Below are 18952 nucleotides of genomic sequence, written 5' to 3' on the forward strand. Positions count from 1 at the left end.
ACAAATGATTCGCGATCAGCACTCGGAAATATGAATATGAATCAAAAGATTCGCAAACCAGCTCCGAAGATCTGATCTAAATCAAATGATTCGCGAACCATCATTTCAGATCAAGGCTCAGAGCATGAATCGCAGGTTATTCAATTCACAAAATGATTTAAACCCGCTCTGAAGATTCGATCTAAAGACATATGATTTGCGATCAGCACTCGGAAATATGAATATGAATCAAAAGATTCGCGAACCCGCTCCGAAGATCTGATCTAAATCAAATGATTCGCGATCCACACTCAAAAGTCCAGATTTGAATAATGATTTGTGAACCATCATTTCAGATCAGGACTTGGAGCACAAATCGCAAGTCATTCATTACGCGAAATGATTCGAACCCGCTCTGAAGATTCTATCTAAGACAAATGATTCGCGATCTGCGCTTGGAATTCCAAACCTGAATCAAAAGATTCGCGAACCCGCTCCGAAGATCTGATTTAAATCAAATGATTCGCATTTTTTATATTACAAGTTTCCTAAAATGTTAGGTTTAAATATTTTTTTGACATATTAGAGTCAGATGTTTTCACAGAGGGGATTCTGTGTATCTCATTTTGTCATGACATAATTCAGAAAATACTTAGAAAACAATGTTTCTTTTACCATTTTGAGAGAATAAAATGTTGTATAAAATCAAACAAATCCTATATGAACAAATCCCTCTGTAAAAACCTTCAGAATATAGACAGGAATAAAAAAAGTGCTACTGAAGTGGAGATTTATTTTAAGTGTTGGAGTAAAAGCTCATATTGAAATATGTATTGTAATTGAAATCTATTGACACAAATAGATAAAGTGCTATAAAAGAAACACTTAATAGTGCCTTTTGGCTGTTTTCTTGCCGCTAGTCTGGGAAAACACTTTATGAAACACCAAAAAGCCCAAAATCTCAAACTTGACAGGTGCAAGTGTCTCCCCTTAATATGATGAGCTGCATGTTAGATGGAAACATAGTGCGTTATCTTCGGTTTATCACTATATATTGCAATAATTCATAAGCATTGACCACCATAAACTCATTAATAGCAGTGGCCAGAAGCTAAGGTATAAATAAGAAAACAAATGATTTAAAGACCACGTAATGAATGGCAAAACATTTTTTATTATTTTATCGACTTGCTGTAATGGGTGCCGACAGCTATTCATTTGCAACATGATTTAATGAAACCGATGAAGAACAATGATTTGCAACAAAGTCAATTTGGTTCTTTCTTCTCACAGTCCATTTTTCTGATGCTTCAGTCACATAGCTGCTCTTCAGCGGTCATCAGACCAAAAAACACCACTTTTATTTATTCTCAAGCCCTCACTGTGTGTAAACTCGTGTAATGTTGTTGTATTTGCCTTCTGGAGCCTCATAGTTTGTAATGGGGGGTGTGTAACTGGGCCCTTCGTGCTGGAAAGGGAATATATCTGTATCTGGGCTGACTGCTGCTTTATAAAGCTCTTCTGACTCCAGCTTCAGCTCATCCAGAGCTTGTCTCTGGGCCTCCAGAGCCTCCTTGATGATGTTCATCTCTGTCTGGTGCTGGGCAAACTTGTATCTGGACCATTCCTTCAGCAGAAGGGCTCTGCGCTCGCTCTCCTCAAAAGAGAGTTTAGGAGCGTCACGGATCCTGGAACGAACATTAGATTGAGTTTGATTGTAGCATGAGAAACTTTTCTTAAAATCAATAACTGATGTTATTAAAATAAGAAGTGTGTTTGCACTTCTAGATAAACACTTGGAAAAATCTCTTCTGCTCAACAAGGCTGCATTTATTTAATCAAAAATACACTGAAACAGTAATATTGTGAAATATTATTACGATTTCAAATAACTGTTTTCTATGTGAATACATGTTAAAATGTAATTTATTCCTGTGATCAAAGTTGAATTTACATGATACTTCAGAAATCTTTCTAATATGCTGATTTGCTGATTAATAATTATTGGTGCTCAATTTTTTTTTCTTCCCCTGCAGAATATTTTTCAGGATACTTTTTTTCTAAATTATTTGAATCAGAAAAATACAGTTTTGTCATGACATATATAAAATATATTTTAATATACACTACCAGTCAAAAGTTTTTGAACAGTAAGATTTTCAACGTTTTTAAATAATTCTCTTCTGCTCACCAAGCCTGCATTTATTTGATCCAAAGTACAGTAAAAACAGTAAAATTCTGAAATATTTTTACTATTTAAATTAACTGTTTTCTTATTTGAATATATTTTAAAATGTAATTTATTTCTGTGATCAAAGCTGAATTTTCAGCATCATTACTCCAGTCTTCAGTGTCACATGATCCTTCAGAAATCATTCTAATATGATGATTTGCTGCTCAAGAAACATTATTATTGCTATTTGTATTATTATCAATATTTAAAACAGCTTTTAGGATTCTTTGATGAATAGAAAGATCCAAAAATCAGCATTTATCTGAAATATATCTAAGCTTTTGTTACATTATACACTATACCATTCAAAAGCTTAGAGTCAGTATAATTTTAATAATACTTTTATTTAACAAGGATGCTTTAAATTGATCAAAAGTGATGATCAAGATTTCAAAAAAGATTTCTATTTCAGATAAATGCTGTTTTTCATTTTATTCATCAGAGAAAGCTGAAAAAAAATTCTACTCAGCTGTTTTCAACATAATAATAATAAATGTTTTTCAAAGAAGCAAATCATAAGATTAGAATGACTTCTGAAAGATCATATGACTGGAGTAATAATGCTAAAAATTCAGCTTTGATCACAGGAATAAATTACATTTTAAAATATATTCAGAAAACAGTTATTTTAAATAGTAAAAATATATATTTTACTGTACTTTGGATCAAATAAATGCAGGATTGGTGAGCAGAAGAGACCTCTTTAAAAACATTAAAAATCTGAAAAATCACAAACTTTTGACTAGTAGTTTTAAAAAGCAAAAAAGAAAAATGTTTTAAACTATTACTATTACAACTGTTTTCAATACTGAGCAGCAAATCAGCATATTAGAATGATTTCTGAAGGATCATGTGACACTGAAGACTGGAGTATTGATGCTGAAAATTCAGCTTTGATCACAGATTACATTATAAAATATATTCAAATGGTTATAATAATAAGAAGAAGCATTATTTTATTTTTACTGCATTTTTGTTCAAATAATTGCATTCTTGCTGACTTCTAAAAATATATATTTTTTAAAATCCTAATTATTCCTATATGTGTGTAGATTTTATAGTATTTCCCATCTATAAAACAGACTTTTTACTGTTGGTTTTGACTGATGTATTATTTTACCTGGTCTCGTCAAAGCACTTGGCTGGTGTAATGAAGTCTTCAATGGGAATCAGTTCTGGTGGAACTCTCTCCAGCCTTTTGAGCTTCTTCTTGAGACGATCTCTCATCATTATCTCTCGACGCGGGTCTACCTTCTTCTTTTTCTTGGGTTCGGCTCTGTGGAGTATAAGCAACATTTATGCAAATATATATAGGGGAGACCAGGGAGTGTTGTAACACTGGGTAACACTATCAGACAATATCATTCACTCCATTCACATTTGTAATGTTACAGGAGAAGTGGCATGTGAATGTGAGCAACAATGTAGATTTTATGACCAAACAAATATGATTTTCAGGAAAGAAAGTATTTTTTCATCAAGATACTTACTTGATTGATTACGTTGGTAATTGCAAACATTTTTTGTATTACAAGTTTTCTAAAATGTTAGGTTTTAATATGCAAATGAGGCATTGTTTAATGAAATATGCGCTAATTTGCATACATTTCTAGTACAAAAATCTAAACACTGGATGAAGTCAGTTTCTAAATTCTTGTTTAATTTTTTTGACACGTTAGAGTCATATGTTTTTGCAGAAGGAATTTTGGGTATCTCATATTGTCACTCCATAATTCAGAAAATACTTAGAAAACGATAGATTTTTTTTTACAGTTTTTTGGGGGAATAAAACGTTGTCTAAAATCAAGCAAATTATAAATGAACAAATCCCTCTGTAAAAGCCTTCAGAATATAGACAGGAATAAAAACGTAAAGTTTAGTGTTTGTAAGTGCTACTGAAGTGGAGATTTATGGCTCAGTGTTGGAGAAAAATCTCATTTTGAGAAAACAGCCTTTAAAAATATGCATTGTAATTTAAATCTATTGACACAAATAGATAAATTGCTACAAAAGAAACACTTAACCATGTCTTTTGGATGTTTTCTTTCCACTAGTCTGAAAAAACATTTTATGAACAACCAAAAAGCCCTAAATCTCAAACTTGACGGGTGCATGAAAAAACGTTTTTTTTTGCCTGCAGTGTCTCCCCTTAAAAAACGGATTATTCTTTGTTCTTCCATCAAGTTTTTGTCACTTTAAATGCTTCAAATGGTTTAAGTATTTTTTTTTTTTTTTTTTTTTTTTAAATCTCAGGGGTACTTAAAGGGGTCATTGATTATGATTTCACTTTTATTAACTTTAGTTAGTGTGTAATATTGCTGTTTGAGCATAAACAACATCTGCAAAGTTACAACGCTCAAAGTTCAATGCAAAGGGAGATATTGTCTTTTAGAGAATTGCTGATTGACCACCCCTTTGAAGTAAATATATGAAGTGAAAGAGGTTCAGAAGACAAAAAATTGTAATAAAGTAAGAAATAACAAGAATTTGTGCATTTTAATGAGTTTGAAAGACAAAAGCCTTTCAATAAAAAAAATAATACATGGTTAAATAACCTATCGAGTGATGATTGAAATAAAAACAAATGCGTTCGTCGGTAGTTGATGCAATGGTGAAACACTTCTTAAACCTAAAATGATTTTTGCAAATCCATTGATCAAATGCTGTGTTGCTACCCGACTAGACTAGTCTACGTGTGAATGTCCACAAAACTGGACTTTCTGAGTGTATAGAAGCGTTAGATTATTTTAGAACGGAAAATGTAAAAGAGAAAAAAAGCAATTCAAACAAAAAAAAAAGATTTACTAAATAATTAATAATTTACTGCTATTGTGTGAATAATATATCATCATGTAATCAATAAAAAGGTAACTGTAGTCTTATTACAAGTATTTTAAAATGTAATTTACTCTACTTATAAATTGAAATCGAATTACTCAATCCAGATTACATGTAATCAGTTACTACCTGGCTCTGTGTATATTATATATACACACTATATTGCCAAAAGTATTGGAACACCCCCTTCTAATGAACGGGTTTAACTACTTCAGTCATTTGCATAAGTACAAATCTTAATGTTTAAGCATATAATGACATTCTAGGGAATTGTGTGCTTCTAATTGTACAGCAACAGTTTGGACAGGACCCCTTTCTATTCTAACATAACAATGCATCTGTGTATAAAGCAAGGTTCAAATAGAAATGATTGATTTAGTGTGGAAGAACTTGACTAATCTGCATAAAGCCAAATCCTAATTCCACTTGAGCACCTCTGGTGTGACTTTAAATGCAGACCTTGTGCCGAAAACTCATCACCAAACACAATGACTTGTACATATTTGATTACAGACATTTTAGACAATTCCAAAACTGGTGCAACAGAGATGGAAATAAATTTTTTAAATACATGAATATGTTGCCACAGTTTTGGAAGTGCCTTTTACTGATCTAAAGAAGGGGGTGCCCCAATACTTTTGTCCATAGTGTATGTACAAGTCTAATCTCTTAACACTTCTAGTGACTTTAAATGCAGACCTTGAGCCACAATAACTTGTACATACACTATGGACAAAAGTATTGGGACATCCCATTCTTTAGATCAGAAAAAGGCACTTCCAAAACTGTGGCAACAAAGATGGAAGCATAATTCATGCATTTAAAATTTTTATTTCATTCTCTGTAGCAACAGTTTCGGAAGTGTCTAAAATGACTGTACATAAGTCATTGGTGTTTGGCGATGAGTTTTTGGCTCAAGATCTGCATTTAAAGTCACCAGAAGAGATTAGACTTGTACATAAACTATAGACAAAAGTATTGGGACAAAATAGAAGGGGTTCTTTAGATCAGAAAAAGGCACTTCCAAATCTGTGGCAACAATTCAAGCATAATTCATGCATTTAAAATTCTCTGTTGCACCAGTTTTGATAGTGTCGAAAATGTCTGTACCCTTATGTACAAGTCATTGGTGTTTGGCGATGAGTTTTTGGCTCAAGATCTGCATTTAAAGTCACACCAGAGGTGCTCAAACTAAGATTAGGTCAAGTTCAAGTCAAGTTCTTCCACACAGACTGAATCAATCATTTCTCTATGAACCTTGCCTTATACACAGATGCATTGTCATGTTAGAATAGAAAGGATGAAAGCACACAATTCCCTAGAATATCATTATATGTCTAAACATTAAGATTTGTGCTCACAGAAATTACTAAAGTAGTCAAACCTGTGCATTAGAAGGGGGTGTGCCAATACTTTTGGCAATATAGTGTATATGGTGATTATTTTGTATTTGCACTGACCTTAGCGGCATAGAGGTTTTCAAGGAAAGCACTGATGTGAACCAGTGACTGTGTCTGACAGCAACCACAGAACTGCTACTGCAAAAGAGATATTTTTGCATCATTATTATCATAATGACCTCTATGAGAGATACTTTGATATTATCACATGCGCATGGATACCTAAAGCTAAATACGTACCATGATGCTTGAGTCGATAAAACCCGGCTTACAGTACGACACACAATCCCCGCCATAATTTAATGAAATACTGACTTTATAAACATCAGTGTTGAGGAATTAAAAGTGTTTTGCACCTTCCGGTGGCCCAATGTGCATCTGTAGGTCAGAGTAAAAACACGTCCGCTGTTACATACGCACTTTCGGCATTAATATATTTTCATCTTCGATCGATGAAGTATAATTAAATATTATTTTCATTGCATAGATTTAGTAGATTTTAAAATGTGAGTTTATGTGACAAGCAAGACTTTGTTTGCGCATATTGTAGCATTTTGCAGGTTTGTCGAATGTTGTGAAGTGAATGTTGAGGGTAAGTAGGTGAAAGTTCAGCGAGGTGTGTGTCAGTCCGCAGTGAATCTCAAACGATCACAAACGCAGTCATGTCTCTCCTCAGAGGTAAATAAACTTTAGTATTTTAAGCTTTTAAATAATGAATTATATTTAAACTGCTCGAATGATTTGTTCTGGGTTATTTTTATGTGATTCCGCACTTGTTTTCTGCACTGCACTTGAACTTCAATGTCACTTTAATTATTAATATACTTTAAAATTTATTTACTCGTTTTATTTTTCTTACCAGTAAAAACAGCTTTGAAATATTACAGATATTGATTTTCTTACTTAGATTTTTTGTCTCGTTTCCAGCCAAAATATCTAAAAATACTTAAATCAAGTAGGATTTTAGTTTTTAGTAAAAACAAGTCAAATTGAAGTGAGTTTTTGCTTAAAACAAGCAAAATAATCTGCCAAAGGGGTAAGAAAAATAATCTAGTTGTCTGCTTTAAATATGATTTTTTTTTCTTACCCTATTGGCAGATTATTTTGCTTGTTTTAAGCAAAAACTCACTTAATTTTGACTTGTTTTTACTAAAAACAAGACAATAATTTTTACTTGTCTAGAAAATCCTTCCCGATTCAAGAATTTTTAGATATCTTGGCTGGAAACAAGACTAAAAAATCTAAGTAATCTAAGTAAGAAAAGCATTTTTTTGCAGTGTAATAGGTTCACAGTTTACTTACTGTTCATTAAATTGTTTTATGTATTGAAGTAATTATTAGGAGATTACGTGCTTTAGTTTGAATCCTCATTCCAAATCAAATAATACATATAAATAATATAAGTAAAAGGAGTTAACTCAATCATCAGATCAGACTCAGACTATGTATAAAAGTAATTTTAAAAATCACAATTAGGTTAAAGGTGAGGTCAGTGACACTTTATAAACTGATGTTTACTCTTGCAATGTTTACTCTTTGGCATTACCTATGTATACATTGTGCAAGTTACTTATAATGCAATAATGTCTGTATTTTGTGTAATAAATTGTTGTTGTTTTTTGTATTTTAACTATTGGGACATAACCATCTGTCTCTTCTCCACTTTTTGTTTAGGTGTGTTCATAGTCTCGGCCAAAAGGACGCCGTTCGGCACATATGGAGGAGTTCTGAAAGACCACAGCGCTACGGATCTGACTGAACACGCTGCTAAAGCTGCTCTCGCTGCGGGGAATGTGGCTCCTGAGCTGGTGAACAGTGTCATTGTGGGAAATGTCATGCAGGTGAGAGACTAAGAGACAGCTTAAGAGACAGGAATCATGACCAGTACAAAAAGCCAAGGGTGTAGGTTTGATTTTGACATTGGTGGGGACATAATACCAGACGACAGACATTTAATTGTTTGATCTAATCATTGTTAGAGACAATTTAGTAGTGTCTGGATATTGATAGGGACATACCATAGTGTCTCTACTAAATTCTACGCCCTTGAAAATCATAAAAAGTGACGTCTGACTTTGAAAACTGTAGTTCTCACCATAATATGAAGATATCAAACTAATTTCACAAAAAGTTCATGGCCGTATTTATAAAAGCTATAATTTAGACATTGCAGTGAGTTGCTGTTTTGTCACTCCTCTGAGAAAAGATGTCATTCATTTGTTTTGGCAAAATCTTTCAGTTTTAAAGATGTTTTCTTTGGATTGTTTGACTACTCAAAAGAGAATATTGGAAAATCTGAATTTAAAAATGTAATTAGTGATTCCTGCTAGCTTAATTTCATATAAATAAGCTAAAATTTGTCTCTAAGGCTAAGTTTACATTCATCCGGATGCATTTGAAAACGGAGTTTTCATTTTAAAACGCTCTCCATCCACACTAGTGTTTCCAAGCGTTTTCCAAAAGTTTCTCATCCACACTGAAACGTAGGAAAACATCAAATTCTCCTTACTGCGCATGCGTAAAGCCTCCAAAATGATACAGACGTAATAATTTTTCACGCAATTCTTCTGCCGTGATAATTAACGGAAATATCTCATCATCCACTGACGTGTCTATATCGCGCTCGTTCATATTTTATCTGAAAAGCAGTTGTCGTCATGTTTTGCAGGACAGCAACTTTTCTGTCATCATTTTAGGACTGTAATTTGAAGAGTGTACAAGGTAAATCTCTTTAGCAGCAGTGTGACAGTGAATAGCACAGGCACAATTACTGGTGGAAACATAGACATCTATTGGTACAATATGCGTCACGTGACTATAAATATGCGTCATCGTTTTCAAAAGCCTCCGTTTTCACAGTCCACACTACAACGTGAAAACGGCGTTTTCAAATTTATCCACTTTGGCCGGAGTTTTTAGAAATAATCGTTTTCTGTGATAAAAACGGGGTTTTCGTGTAAATGAGAGGCCAAACCGCAGGGAAATATCTCCGTCTTCCCTTCGTGTAAACGAGGCCTAAACCTCTCTTTTTTTATTCAAAGTTGATCTAGACAAGTATATGGAAACTATTCAAAGCTCTTTTAATCCTAAAACAGTGAAAACTGCATTTATTCATCTTATATGTTTCCTTAAGGTAAAAAAAAAAAAAAACATAATAGTAGTTGAACCATGGTAACCACAAATTAACTGTGGTTCTGGTACGCTAACCATAGTTTAACCATGATATTTGTAGTACATTTCTTGAGGGATCTAAGGGATTTGTATTTGTGTATTGTTTCTTTCTTAATTGTTGATGTTTTTTTGATACTCGCTCCGAAGTATCAATCTGAATCAAACGATTCATTAACCCGCTTCGAAGTCCCAACCTGAATCAAATGATTCGTGATTTGTGATCCGTGCTCCGAAATTCCAATATAAATCAAATGATTTGTGATCCGTCCTGATCAGAATCATAATTAGCAGTATGCATTTTAAAGTTCCAATCTGAATCAAATGATTCACGAACCATCATTTCAGATTTGGACACAGATCACAAATGATTCAATTGGCAAAATGATTCACGAACTCATTCTGAAGTTCCGATCTGAATCAAAAGATTCATCAACCTGCTCCAAAGTTCTGATCTAAAAGTTCCGATCTAAAATCTCGATTTGCAAAATGATTCACAAATCTGCTCCGAAGTTCCGATCCGAATCAAAAGATCTGCAAAGCTGCCCTGAAGTTCCGATCTAAATCAAATGATTCATGATCCGTGCTCCAAAGTCCCAGTTTGAGTAATGATTCGCAAATCATCATTTCACTAAATGATTCACAAACTCACTTCAATGTCTTGATCTGAATCAAATGATTCGTGATTTGTGATCCGTGCTCCGAAATTCCAATATAAATCAAATGATTTGTGATCCGTCCTGATCAGAATCATAATTAGCAGTATGCATTTTAAAGTTCCAATCTGAATCAAATGATTCACGAACCGTCATTTCAGATTTGGACTTCGAAACACAGATCACAAATGATTCAATTGGCAAACTGATTCACAAACTCATTCTGAAGTTCCGATCTGAATCAAAAGATTCATCAACCTGCTCTAAAGTTCTGATCTAAAAGTTCCGATCTAAAATCTCGATTTGCAAAATGATTCACAAATCTGCTCCGAAGTTCCGATCCGAATCAAAAGATTTGCAAAACTGCCCTGAAGTTCCGATCTAAATCAAATGATTCATGATCCGTGCTCCAAAGTCCCAGTTTGAGTAATGATTCGCAAATCATTCAATTCACTAAATGATACACAAACTCACTTCAATGTCTTGATCTGAATTAAATGATTCGCGATACATGAAATTCTATATCAAATAATTTGCAATCTGCACTCTGAAGTTCTAATCTGAATAATGATTCGCGAATCATCATTTCAGATTAGGACTTGGAGCGCAGATCATTAAATTCACAAAATGATTTGCAAACCCACTCTGATCCCGATCAAATGATTAGCATTACCGTTCACTGTATAATAAAAAAAAGAAATCAGAAAAAAAGATTTGTGATAAACACTCACACAAGCCCTGACCTGAATCAAATGATTCATTCTTTGGAGTCCAGATCGAAATTAAATGATTCGTGCTCCACGCTCTGCTGTTCTGTTCTATATAACGATTTGCGAACATAATTTTATAGGGCTGGGTAAAAAATATCGATTCTCCGATTTTAATCGATCTTCAGTTTAACGCAACGATATCGATTCGGGAAATCCCCGAATCGATTCTTAATGCACGTGCTTCACGTAAGAGGATATGAATATTCCCCTCTCGTCCTGAAGGTGTCACTAGTGTTCCTGCTGAGAGAGTTTTCTCAACCGCTGGTGATCTAATCACAGCGCAAAGGAGCTGCCTTAGATCAGATCAGAACATGTTGATCAGCTGCTTTTTTTGCAGAAAAATCTGGTGATCAAAAATTATTAGGCTGTAGTTAAGAACTGTTAGTTTTATGGACAGTTAGAATGTTTTGTATACGCAGACAAGGGCTTTATGATGGGCCTGTTTTGAACGTTTTGAATTTAGAAAAATGTTTTATTTCTTAAACATGTTTGAAGTTCTTAATAGATTTCACTGTTGCACATTTACAGTCTTTTTATTTTTTACAGTAATGTGCATTTTGCAATTTGTTTACTTGGTGTACAATGGATGCACATATTTATGACTTCTTGTTACAGTGCTCTTTTAAAATAAAAGTTGTTTAAAATAAACAACTGTGTGCACCCTATTATTAATGTAGATGTGTATTTCAGTAATAAACTTAAGTAGGAGAGTTTCAGTTACCAGCATTTATATCAAAATAAGGATCACATGTCTGCAAAACTAACATTTTAAATGAAATATTGATAGCTAATCGATATCGAATCGAATCAAAATCGAAATCGAATTGAATCGAAACCATAAAAATAAGAATCGAGTCGAATTGCCAAATTGGTCACAATACCCAGCCCTATAATTTTAGATTGGGACTTCAGAGCATGGTTCTTGAAATCATTCAATTCGCAAAATGATTCATGAGTCTACTCCGAACTTCCGATCTTAATCAAATCATTCATGATCCATAGTTCCGTTCTGAATAATGATTCACAAACCATAATTTCAGATCGGGACTTCAGAGCGTGGTTCTTGAATCATTTAATTTGTGAAATGATTTGCGAATCCGCTCTGAAGTACCGATCTGCATCAAAAGATTCGGATCCTAAGTCTTCATATGAACAATGATTTGTGAATCATCAATGTATTTTTTAAAATCTGTGTTAACATTTTTGTGTCATTGGTCTCTCTCTGTGATTCAGAGCTCTGCTGATGCCCCGTACATCGCACGTCACGTAGGTCTGCGCTGTGGTATTCCCATCCCAGTGCCAGCGCTGACTGTCAACCGCCTCTGCGGCTCCGGGTTCCAGTCCATAATCAACGGAGCACAGGTACGAGCTCAAACGAATCTGAAACGGCCCAATGGTTTCCTCAGATGTGGTGCTGATCGGTGTGTGTTGTGCTGTAGGAAATCTGCCTTAAAGAGTCAGAGGTCGTCCTGTGTGGAGGCTCAGAGAGCATGAGCCAAGCGCCTTACGCCGTCAGGAACATCCGCTTCGGGACCAAGTTTGGAGTAGATTTGAAGGTAAAGCTCAGACAGATCATTTGACGTCTAATCCTGAATTTAAGGTAGTCTTGTTAGGAATGTAGTACTTAAAGGAGAAGTTCACTTCCAGAATAAAAAATTTACAGATAATGTACTCACCTCCTTTTCATCCAAGATGTTTATGTTTTTCTTTCTTCAGTCGAAAATAAATTGTTTTCTGAGGAAAACATTTCAGGATTTTTCTCCATATAGTGGACTTCTGTGAGTTTGAACTTCCAAAATGCTGCTTCAAAGGGCTCTAAATGATCCCAGCCGAGGAAGAAGGGTCTTATATAGCAAAACGATTGGTTACTTTCTAAAAAGAATTACAATTTATATACTTTTTAACCTCAAATGCTTGTCTTGTCTAGCTCTGCGTGAACAAGACAGTTAGGGTATGTCAAAAAACATTTCATTTTCTCCTCCAACTTTAAAATCATCCTACATCGCTGCAGAAGTACAGACAAAGAAGATTAAACGCCCTTTACAAAAAAAAAAGGTAAAACGGCGATGTGGGACGATTTTGAAGTTGGAGAAAATGAGATGGGAGTTTTTCAACTTTCCCTAACTGTCTTTAACTGGAACACACAGTTCATACAGAGCTCGATGAGATGAGCATTTGAAGTTAAAAAGTATATAAATTGTAATTTTTTTTAGAAAATAATCGATCGTTTGGCTAAAGAAGACCCTTTTTCTTCGGCTGGGAGCATTTAGAGCCCTTTGAAGCTGCATTTAAACTGCATTTTGGAAGTTCAAACTCGTGGGCACCATAGAAGTCCATTATATGGAGAGAAATCTCAAAGTGTTTTCCTCAAAAAACATAATTTCCTTATGACTGATCAAAGAAAGAGAGAGAGAGTGAGTAAATTATTTGTACATTTTAGTTCTGGAAGTGAACTTCTCTTTAACCCTTGTGCGACCTTATGGACATTTTTGTCCATTTCAGTTTTGTTTTTTGATAGAAGTGTGCCTGTGTTAATGCCAACTGCATACGTTTTGGCTCAGGTGTTTATTTTTATTGAAATTTTAATATTTCACCATTTCCTTCAAATAATCAGTTTTACCCTCCATACAAAAAATACTCACACTCGGGACCTCAAGGACAAAAATATCCACATTAAAACCCTTTTTTTTTTAACCCAGGGCCATTTGAATATAAAATGATGCAATATTTGCTAATAGGCATTCATTCTATCGGCAAGGCTTCAAATTTTTACATTTTTACCATTTTTCTACTAGATTGTGCCTTTTTTTCAAATTTGGCGTATACATTTAAAAAAAAAAAAAACTACATAACAAATATAAATGCCTCAAAATGAATGTTGATGTTCTTCACTGACACACCCAAAAATCTAATAAGCAAAGAAAAAAAATTCTGCTCAGCATTTTTCTTTTATTTAATAAAAAACACCTGTGGCATTATGCAAACAAACCAGCATTAAAAGGGTTACAGTTCGGAAAATTAGTGAATGTTTGATATCTATGGATAGAACAGATGCTGGTTAAAATATCGACATCAATCAAAGTGGAAAAAATGTTAATAAATCATATTTTTATGACAGTTTTTGGACAAAAAAAAACTTTTTTTTGAACACACAAGGGTTAAGTGGCTCTAAATAATATTTCTTGTCTGTGTGTGAATCAGCTGGAAGACACGCTGTGGGCCGGACTGACAGATCTGAACATAAAGCTCCCTATGGGAATCACAGCAGAAAACCTGGCAGAGAAATACCAGATCGCCCGTGAGGACTGTGACCAGTACGCTTATCAGACGCAGCAGAGGTGGAAAGCAGGTGAGCGGATCGACCTCACAGCAGTTTAGCACTGCATCAATATACACAAACACTTACACACATGCATCTGTCTGTGCTCCAGCTCATGAGGCTGGATATTTCAACGCTGAGATCGCACCCATTGATGTGAAGGCCAAGAAAGGGAAAGTGCCCATGACATTTGACGAACACCCCCGTCCTCAGACCACACTGGAGCAGATGGCAAAGCTACCGACTGTCTTCAAGAAAGGAGGCACTGTCACTGCAGCTAATGCTTCGGTGGGTAAAACATTTCTGAAACGATAGTTTTTCAAAATAAAAGTCAGAGAGAGGATGTGCTTTTAAACAGCATTTGAATTTTGACCACTGTATGTATGTATATAATATATATGTTATGTGTAATATATGAAATATGTGACCCTGGACCACAAAACCAGTCATAAGGTTAAATTTGACAAAACTGAGATTTATACATCATATGAAAGCTCAATAAATAAGCTTTCTTTTGATGTATGGTTTGTTAGGATAGGACAATATTTGACTGAGATACATCTATTTGAAATCAGAAATCTGAGGATGCAAAAAAATCAAAAAGACTGAGAAAATCACCTTTAAAGTTGTCCAAATTAGGTTCTTAACAATGCATATTACAAATCAAAAATTACATTTTGATATGTTTACAGTAGGAATTTTACAAAAAAAATCTTCATGGAACATGAACTTTACTTAATTTCTTAATGATTTTTGGCATAAAAGAAAAATCAAAAATTTTGACCCATGCAATGTATTTTTGGCTATTGCTACTAATATACCCCAGCGACTTAAGACTGGTTTTGTGGTCCAGGGTCACATATGTATAAAATACATTATATTAGGAGTCGACCGATATGTGTTTTCAGGCCCGATGCCGGTACCAATTATTACAGATGAAGTAGACCAGGAACTGATTTTTTGAACCAATATATACGTCTGGTATAAAAATGGAAGAATTAAGAATAACAAAGGCTCTGATAAAAACGTTCTTTACATGCTTTTAATTTATTTTATTGGCAAATGACTGATACCGACAACTGAAAATGCTTAATATTGGCGCATAATCGTCGACCCCTAGATTATATATAATTATGTACACAATACATTATTTTAATAAATTATTATTATATTTAGATAGTATAATAGTATATAGTATTAATAATTTGGTATTATATAGTATTATATTCAAAACTATATATATATTGTGTGAAAAATTACATTATTTTCATTTTATACACTACCAGTCAAAAGTTTTTATTTAAAAGATTGTTTTTGTTTTTAAAGAAGTCTCTTCTGCTCACCAAGCCTTTATTTATTTGATCCAAAGTACAGTAAAAACTGTAAAAATTTGATATATTACTATTTAAAATAACTGTTTTCTATTTGAATATGTTTTAAAATGTAATTTATTCCTGTGATCGAAGCTGAATTTATAGCATCATTACTCAACTCTTCAGTGTCACATGATCCTTCAGAAATCATTCTAATATTCTGATTTGCTCAAAAAAACAACAACATTATTATTATGTTGAAAACAGCTGAGTAGAATTTTTTCAGGTTTCTTTGATGAATAGAAAGTTCAGAAGAACAGCATTTATGTCAAATCGAAATCTTTTGTAACATTATAAATGTCTTTATCATCACTTTTGATCAGTTTTTAAGTATCCTTGCTAAATAAAAGTATTAATTTCTATAATTTCTTTCCCAAAAACAAAAAAACTATACTGACTCCAAGCTTTTGAATGGTACAGTGTATAATGTTACAAAAGCTTTTTATTTTAGATAAATACTGATCTTCAGATCTTTATTCATCAATGAATCCTAAAAAGATTTACTCAACTGTTTTAAATATTGATCAAAGTAATAATAATAATAAATGTTTCTTGAGCAGCAAATCATATTAGACTGATTTCTGAAGGATCATGTGACACTGAAGACTGGAGTAATGATGCTGAAAATTCAGCTTTGATCACAGAAATAAATTACATTTTAAAATATATCCAGATAGAAATCAGTTATTTTAAATAGTAAAACTATATCAGATTTTTACAGTTTTTACTGTACTTTGGATCAAATAAATGCAGGCTTGGTGGGCAGAAGAGACTTCTTTAAAAAAAAACTTTTGACTGGTAATTTATATTATATACATATAATAATTTATTTATAGAGTATTATATATGTAAAATAAAACGGTATTTATTTTGTTATATATATATGTAAATATTGTTTTAATGTAAATAAGCAGTGCCGCTCTAGTCATTTTGTGGTTTGCAGTGTGTATTTGCATATCTTTTATTATGTCTTTGGCTCCTCCCACAGGGCGTGTCTGATGGTGCTGCTGCAGTGATCATAGCCAGTGAGGATGCAGTAAAGGCTCACAAACTCAAACCATTGGCTAGAATCGTGTCCTATCACGCCTCAGGCTGTGATCCCAGCATCATGGGCATTGGTGAGTGCTCTGCCCACCAACACATTTCACCCACTAAATGCATAAGAATAATACATAAAATGATTCATAATACTTTGTAAATACAACAGGGCCTGTACCAGCCATCACAGAAGCCCTAAAGAAGGCTGGTCTTTCACTCAAAGACATGGACCTGGTGGAGGTAGATTTATAACAACATACTCTGGGTTTCTGTTGCTTTAAATAGTAACCAAGATAAATTTAGGTGGTGATGTTTCGACCAGGTTTAATCTGGAGATTTATATTTCTTTAATGTGTTTGTCAGGTCAATGAAGCGTTTGCTCCTCAGTATCTGGCCGTGGCTAAAGCTTTGGGCTTGGATCCTGCGAAGACCAATGTTAATGGAGGAGCCATCGCCATTGGACACCCGCTTGGGGCCTCTGGGACGAGAATCACTGCGCACCTTGTTCATGAGCTCAGGTAAAGACAGATTTACATGGACGCTCTTTAAAATCAATGTTAATTGACTTTCCTAATGAACATTCCTGGTGCATCACTTATTATTGCATTTCATTATGAGGAACAAAATGTTTGTGGTTGTAATTTATTTGTATAGAGTTGAAGTCAAAAGTTTACATACACCTTGCAGAATCCGCTTAATGATAGGGATCATACAAAATGCATTGTATTTTTTATTAAGTACTGACCTGAATAAGTTATTTCACATAAAAGAAGTTTATATATAGTCCACGAGAGAAAATAATAGTTGAATTTATAAAAATGAACCTGTTCAAAAGTTTGCATACGCTTGATTCTTAATGCTGTGTTGTTACCTGAATAATCCACAGCTGTTTTGTTTTGTTTAGTGATAGTTGTCCCTTGTTTGTCCTGAACAGTTAAACTGCCTGCTGTTCTTCAGAAAAATCCTAATTCTTTGATTTATCAACATTTTTGTGTATTTGAACCCTTTCCAACAATGACTGTATGATTTTGAGATCCATCTTTTCACACTGAGGACAACTGAGGGACTCATATGCAACTATTACAGAAGGTTCAAACACTCTCTGATGCTCCAGAAGGAAAAACCATGCATTAAGAGCCGGGGGTGAAAACTTTTTAAATTTGAAGATCAGAGTAAATTTAACTTATTTTGTCTTCTGGGAAACATGTAAGTATCTTCTGTAGTTTTTGAAGGGAGTACTAAATGAAAAAAATATATATATTTATATTATAAAATAAGAAAAATATACACATCCTCATTCCATTCAAAAGTTTTCACCCCCGACTCTTAATGCATGATTTTTCTTTCTGAAGCATCAGTGAGTGTTTGAACCTTCTGTAATAGTTGTATATGAGTCCCTCAGTTGTCCTCAGTGTGAAAAGATGGATCTCAAAATCATACAGTCATTGCTGGAAAGGGTTCAAATACACAAAAATGCTGAAAAACCAAAGAATTTGTGTGACCTGAAGAATTTTTCTAAAGAACAGCAGGCAGTTTAACTGATCAAGACAAACAAGGGACTCATGAACAACTATCACTAAACAAAAAACACAGCTGTGGATCATTCAGAAACAACTCAGTATTAAGAATCAAGGGTATGTAAACCTTTATTTATAAGTCCAACTATTATTTTCTCTTGTGAACTATATGCAAACATCTTTTATGTGAAATATCTTATTCAGGTCAGTACTAAATAAAAAAACAACATGCATTTTGTATGATCCCTCTTATTTTGGTAAAATAAATACAATTTTGCCTCAATTTTTGCCAAAGTAGCCTCAACATTGCATGAAAACTTATTTTTAGGATGCATAATCCCAGTCATGCACTGCTGTATTAATATTGTCATGAAGTCATTCTATTCTTTGTTTGCAGGAGACGTGGTGGAAAGTATGCAGTCGGCTCTGCCTGCATCGGTGGCGGTCAGGGCATTGCCATTGTCTTGGAAAACACAAACTGAGAAGTACAAACACACAAATTAAGGAGACTCACTGTGAAAAAAATCTAGTAAAATTCAAAGCCTAATTCACACCGTCCCAAAGTCTGTAACAAAAGTGTCCATCCACAAATATAGAGTGAAAACATAATGTTCGTGTTTATAAAATGACTTCAGGAGCTGTTTAAGCCACTATATGTTCA

The 18952-nt window shown here is 33.9% G+C and overlaps 2 protein-coding genes across 3 annotated transcripts in view; one reads left to right on the top strand and one right to left on the bottom strand.

Moving 5' to 3' along the window:
* Positions 1 to 1133: 1133 nt before the first annotated feature.
* mrpl40 (mitochondrial ribosomal protein L40) lies at positions 1134 to 6840 on the bottom strand. Of its 2 annotated transcripts, none has more exons than XM_073819711.1 (4): positions 6691 to 6840; positions 6511 to 6585; positions 3333 to 3488; positions 1134 to 1667 (listed from the first exon to the last, which is right to left on the bottom strand). In XM_073819711.1, the coding sequence occupies exons 1-4, from the start codon at positions 6744 to 6746 to the stop codon at positions 1358 to 1360; spliced, it is 597 nt and encodes a 198-aa protein (XP_073675812.1). In that variant the 5' UTR covers positions 6747 to 6840; the 3' UTR covers positions 1134 to 1357. The 2 variants fall into 2 exon arrangements, with proteins under 2 accessions (XP_073675812.1, XP_073675811.1); XM_073819710.1 differs by having other exon boundaries at positions 6511 to 6588.
* Positions 6841 to 7051: 211 nt separating this feature from the next.
* Positions 7052 to 18952, top strand: part of acaa2 (acetyl-CoA acyltransferase 2) — a 12118-nt gene continuing 217 nt past the window's right edge. The window contains exons 1-10 of the mRNA XM_073819242.1: positions 7052 to 7128; positions 8125 to 8291; positions 12278 to 12406; positions 12484 to 12600; positions 14246 to 14393; positions 14476 to 14651; positions 16725 to 16854; positions 16944 to 17014; positions 17138 to 17292; positions 18689 to 18952. The exon at positions 18689 to 18952 is cut by the window's right edge and continues 217 nt beyond it. Of these exons, the coding sequence (XP_073675343.1) occupies positions 7113 to 7128; positions 8125 to 8291; positions 12278 to 12406; positions 12484 to 12600; positions 14246 to 14393; positions 14476 to 14651; positions 16725 to 16854; positions 16944 to 17014; positions 17138 to 17292; positions 18689 to 18773 (1194 nt within the window). The 5' untranslated portion in view covers positions 7052 to 7112 and the 3' untranslated portion in view covers positions 18774 to 18952. The remainder of the gene's footprint in view (positions 7129 to 8124; positions 8292 to 12277; positions 12407 to 12483; positions 12601 to 14245; positions 14394 to 14475; positions 14652 to 16724; positions 16855 to 16943; positions 17015 to 17137; positions 17293 to 18688) is intronic.

This window comes from Garra rufa, chromosome 15 (assembly GCF_049309525.1).
Source record: "Garra rufa chromosome 15, GarRuf1.0, whole genome shotgun sequence".
NCBI lineage: Eukaryota > Metazoa > Chordata > Actinopteri > Cypriniformes > Cyprinidae > Garra > Garra rufa.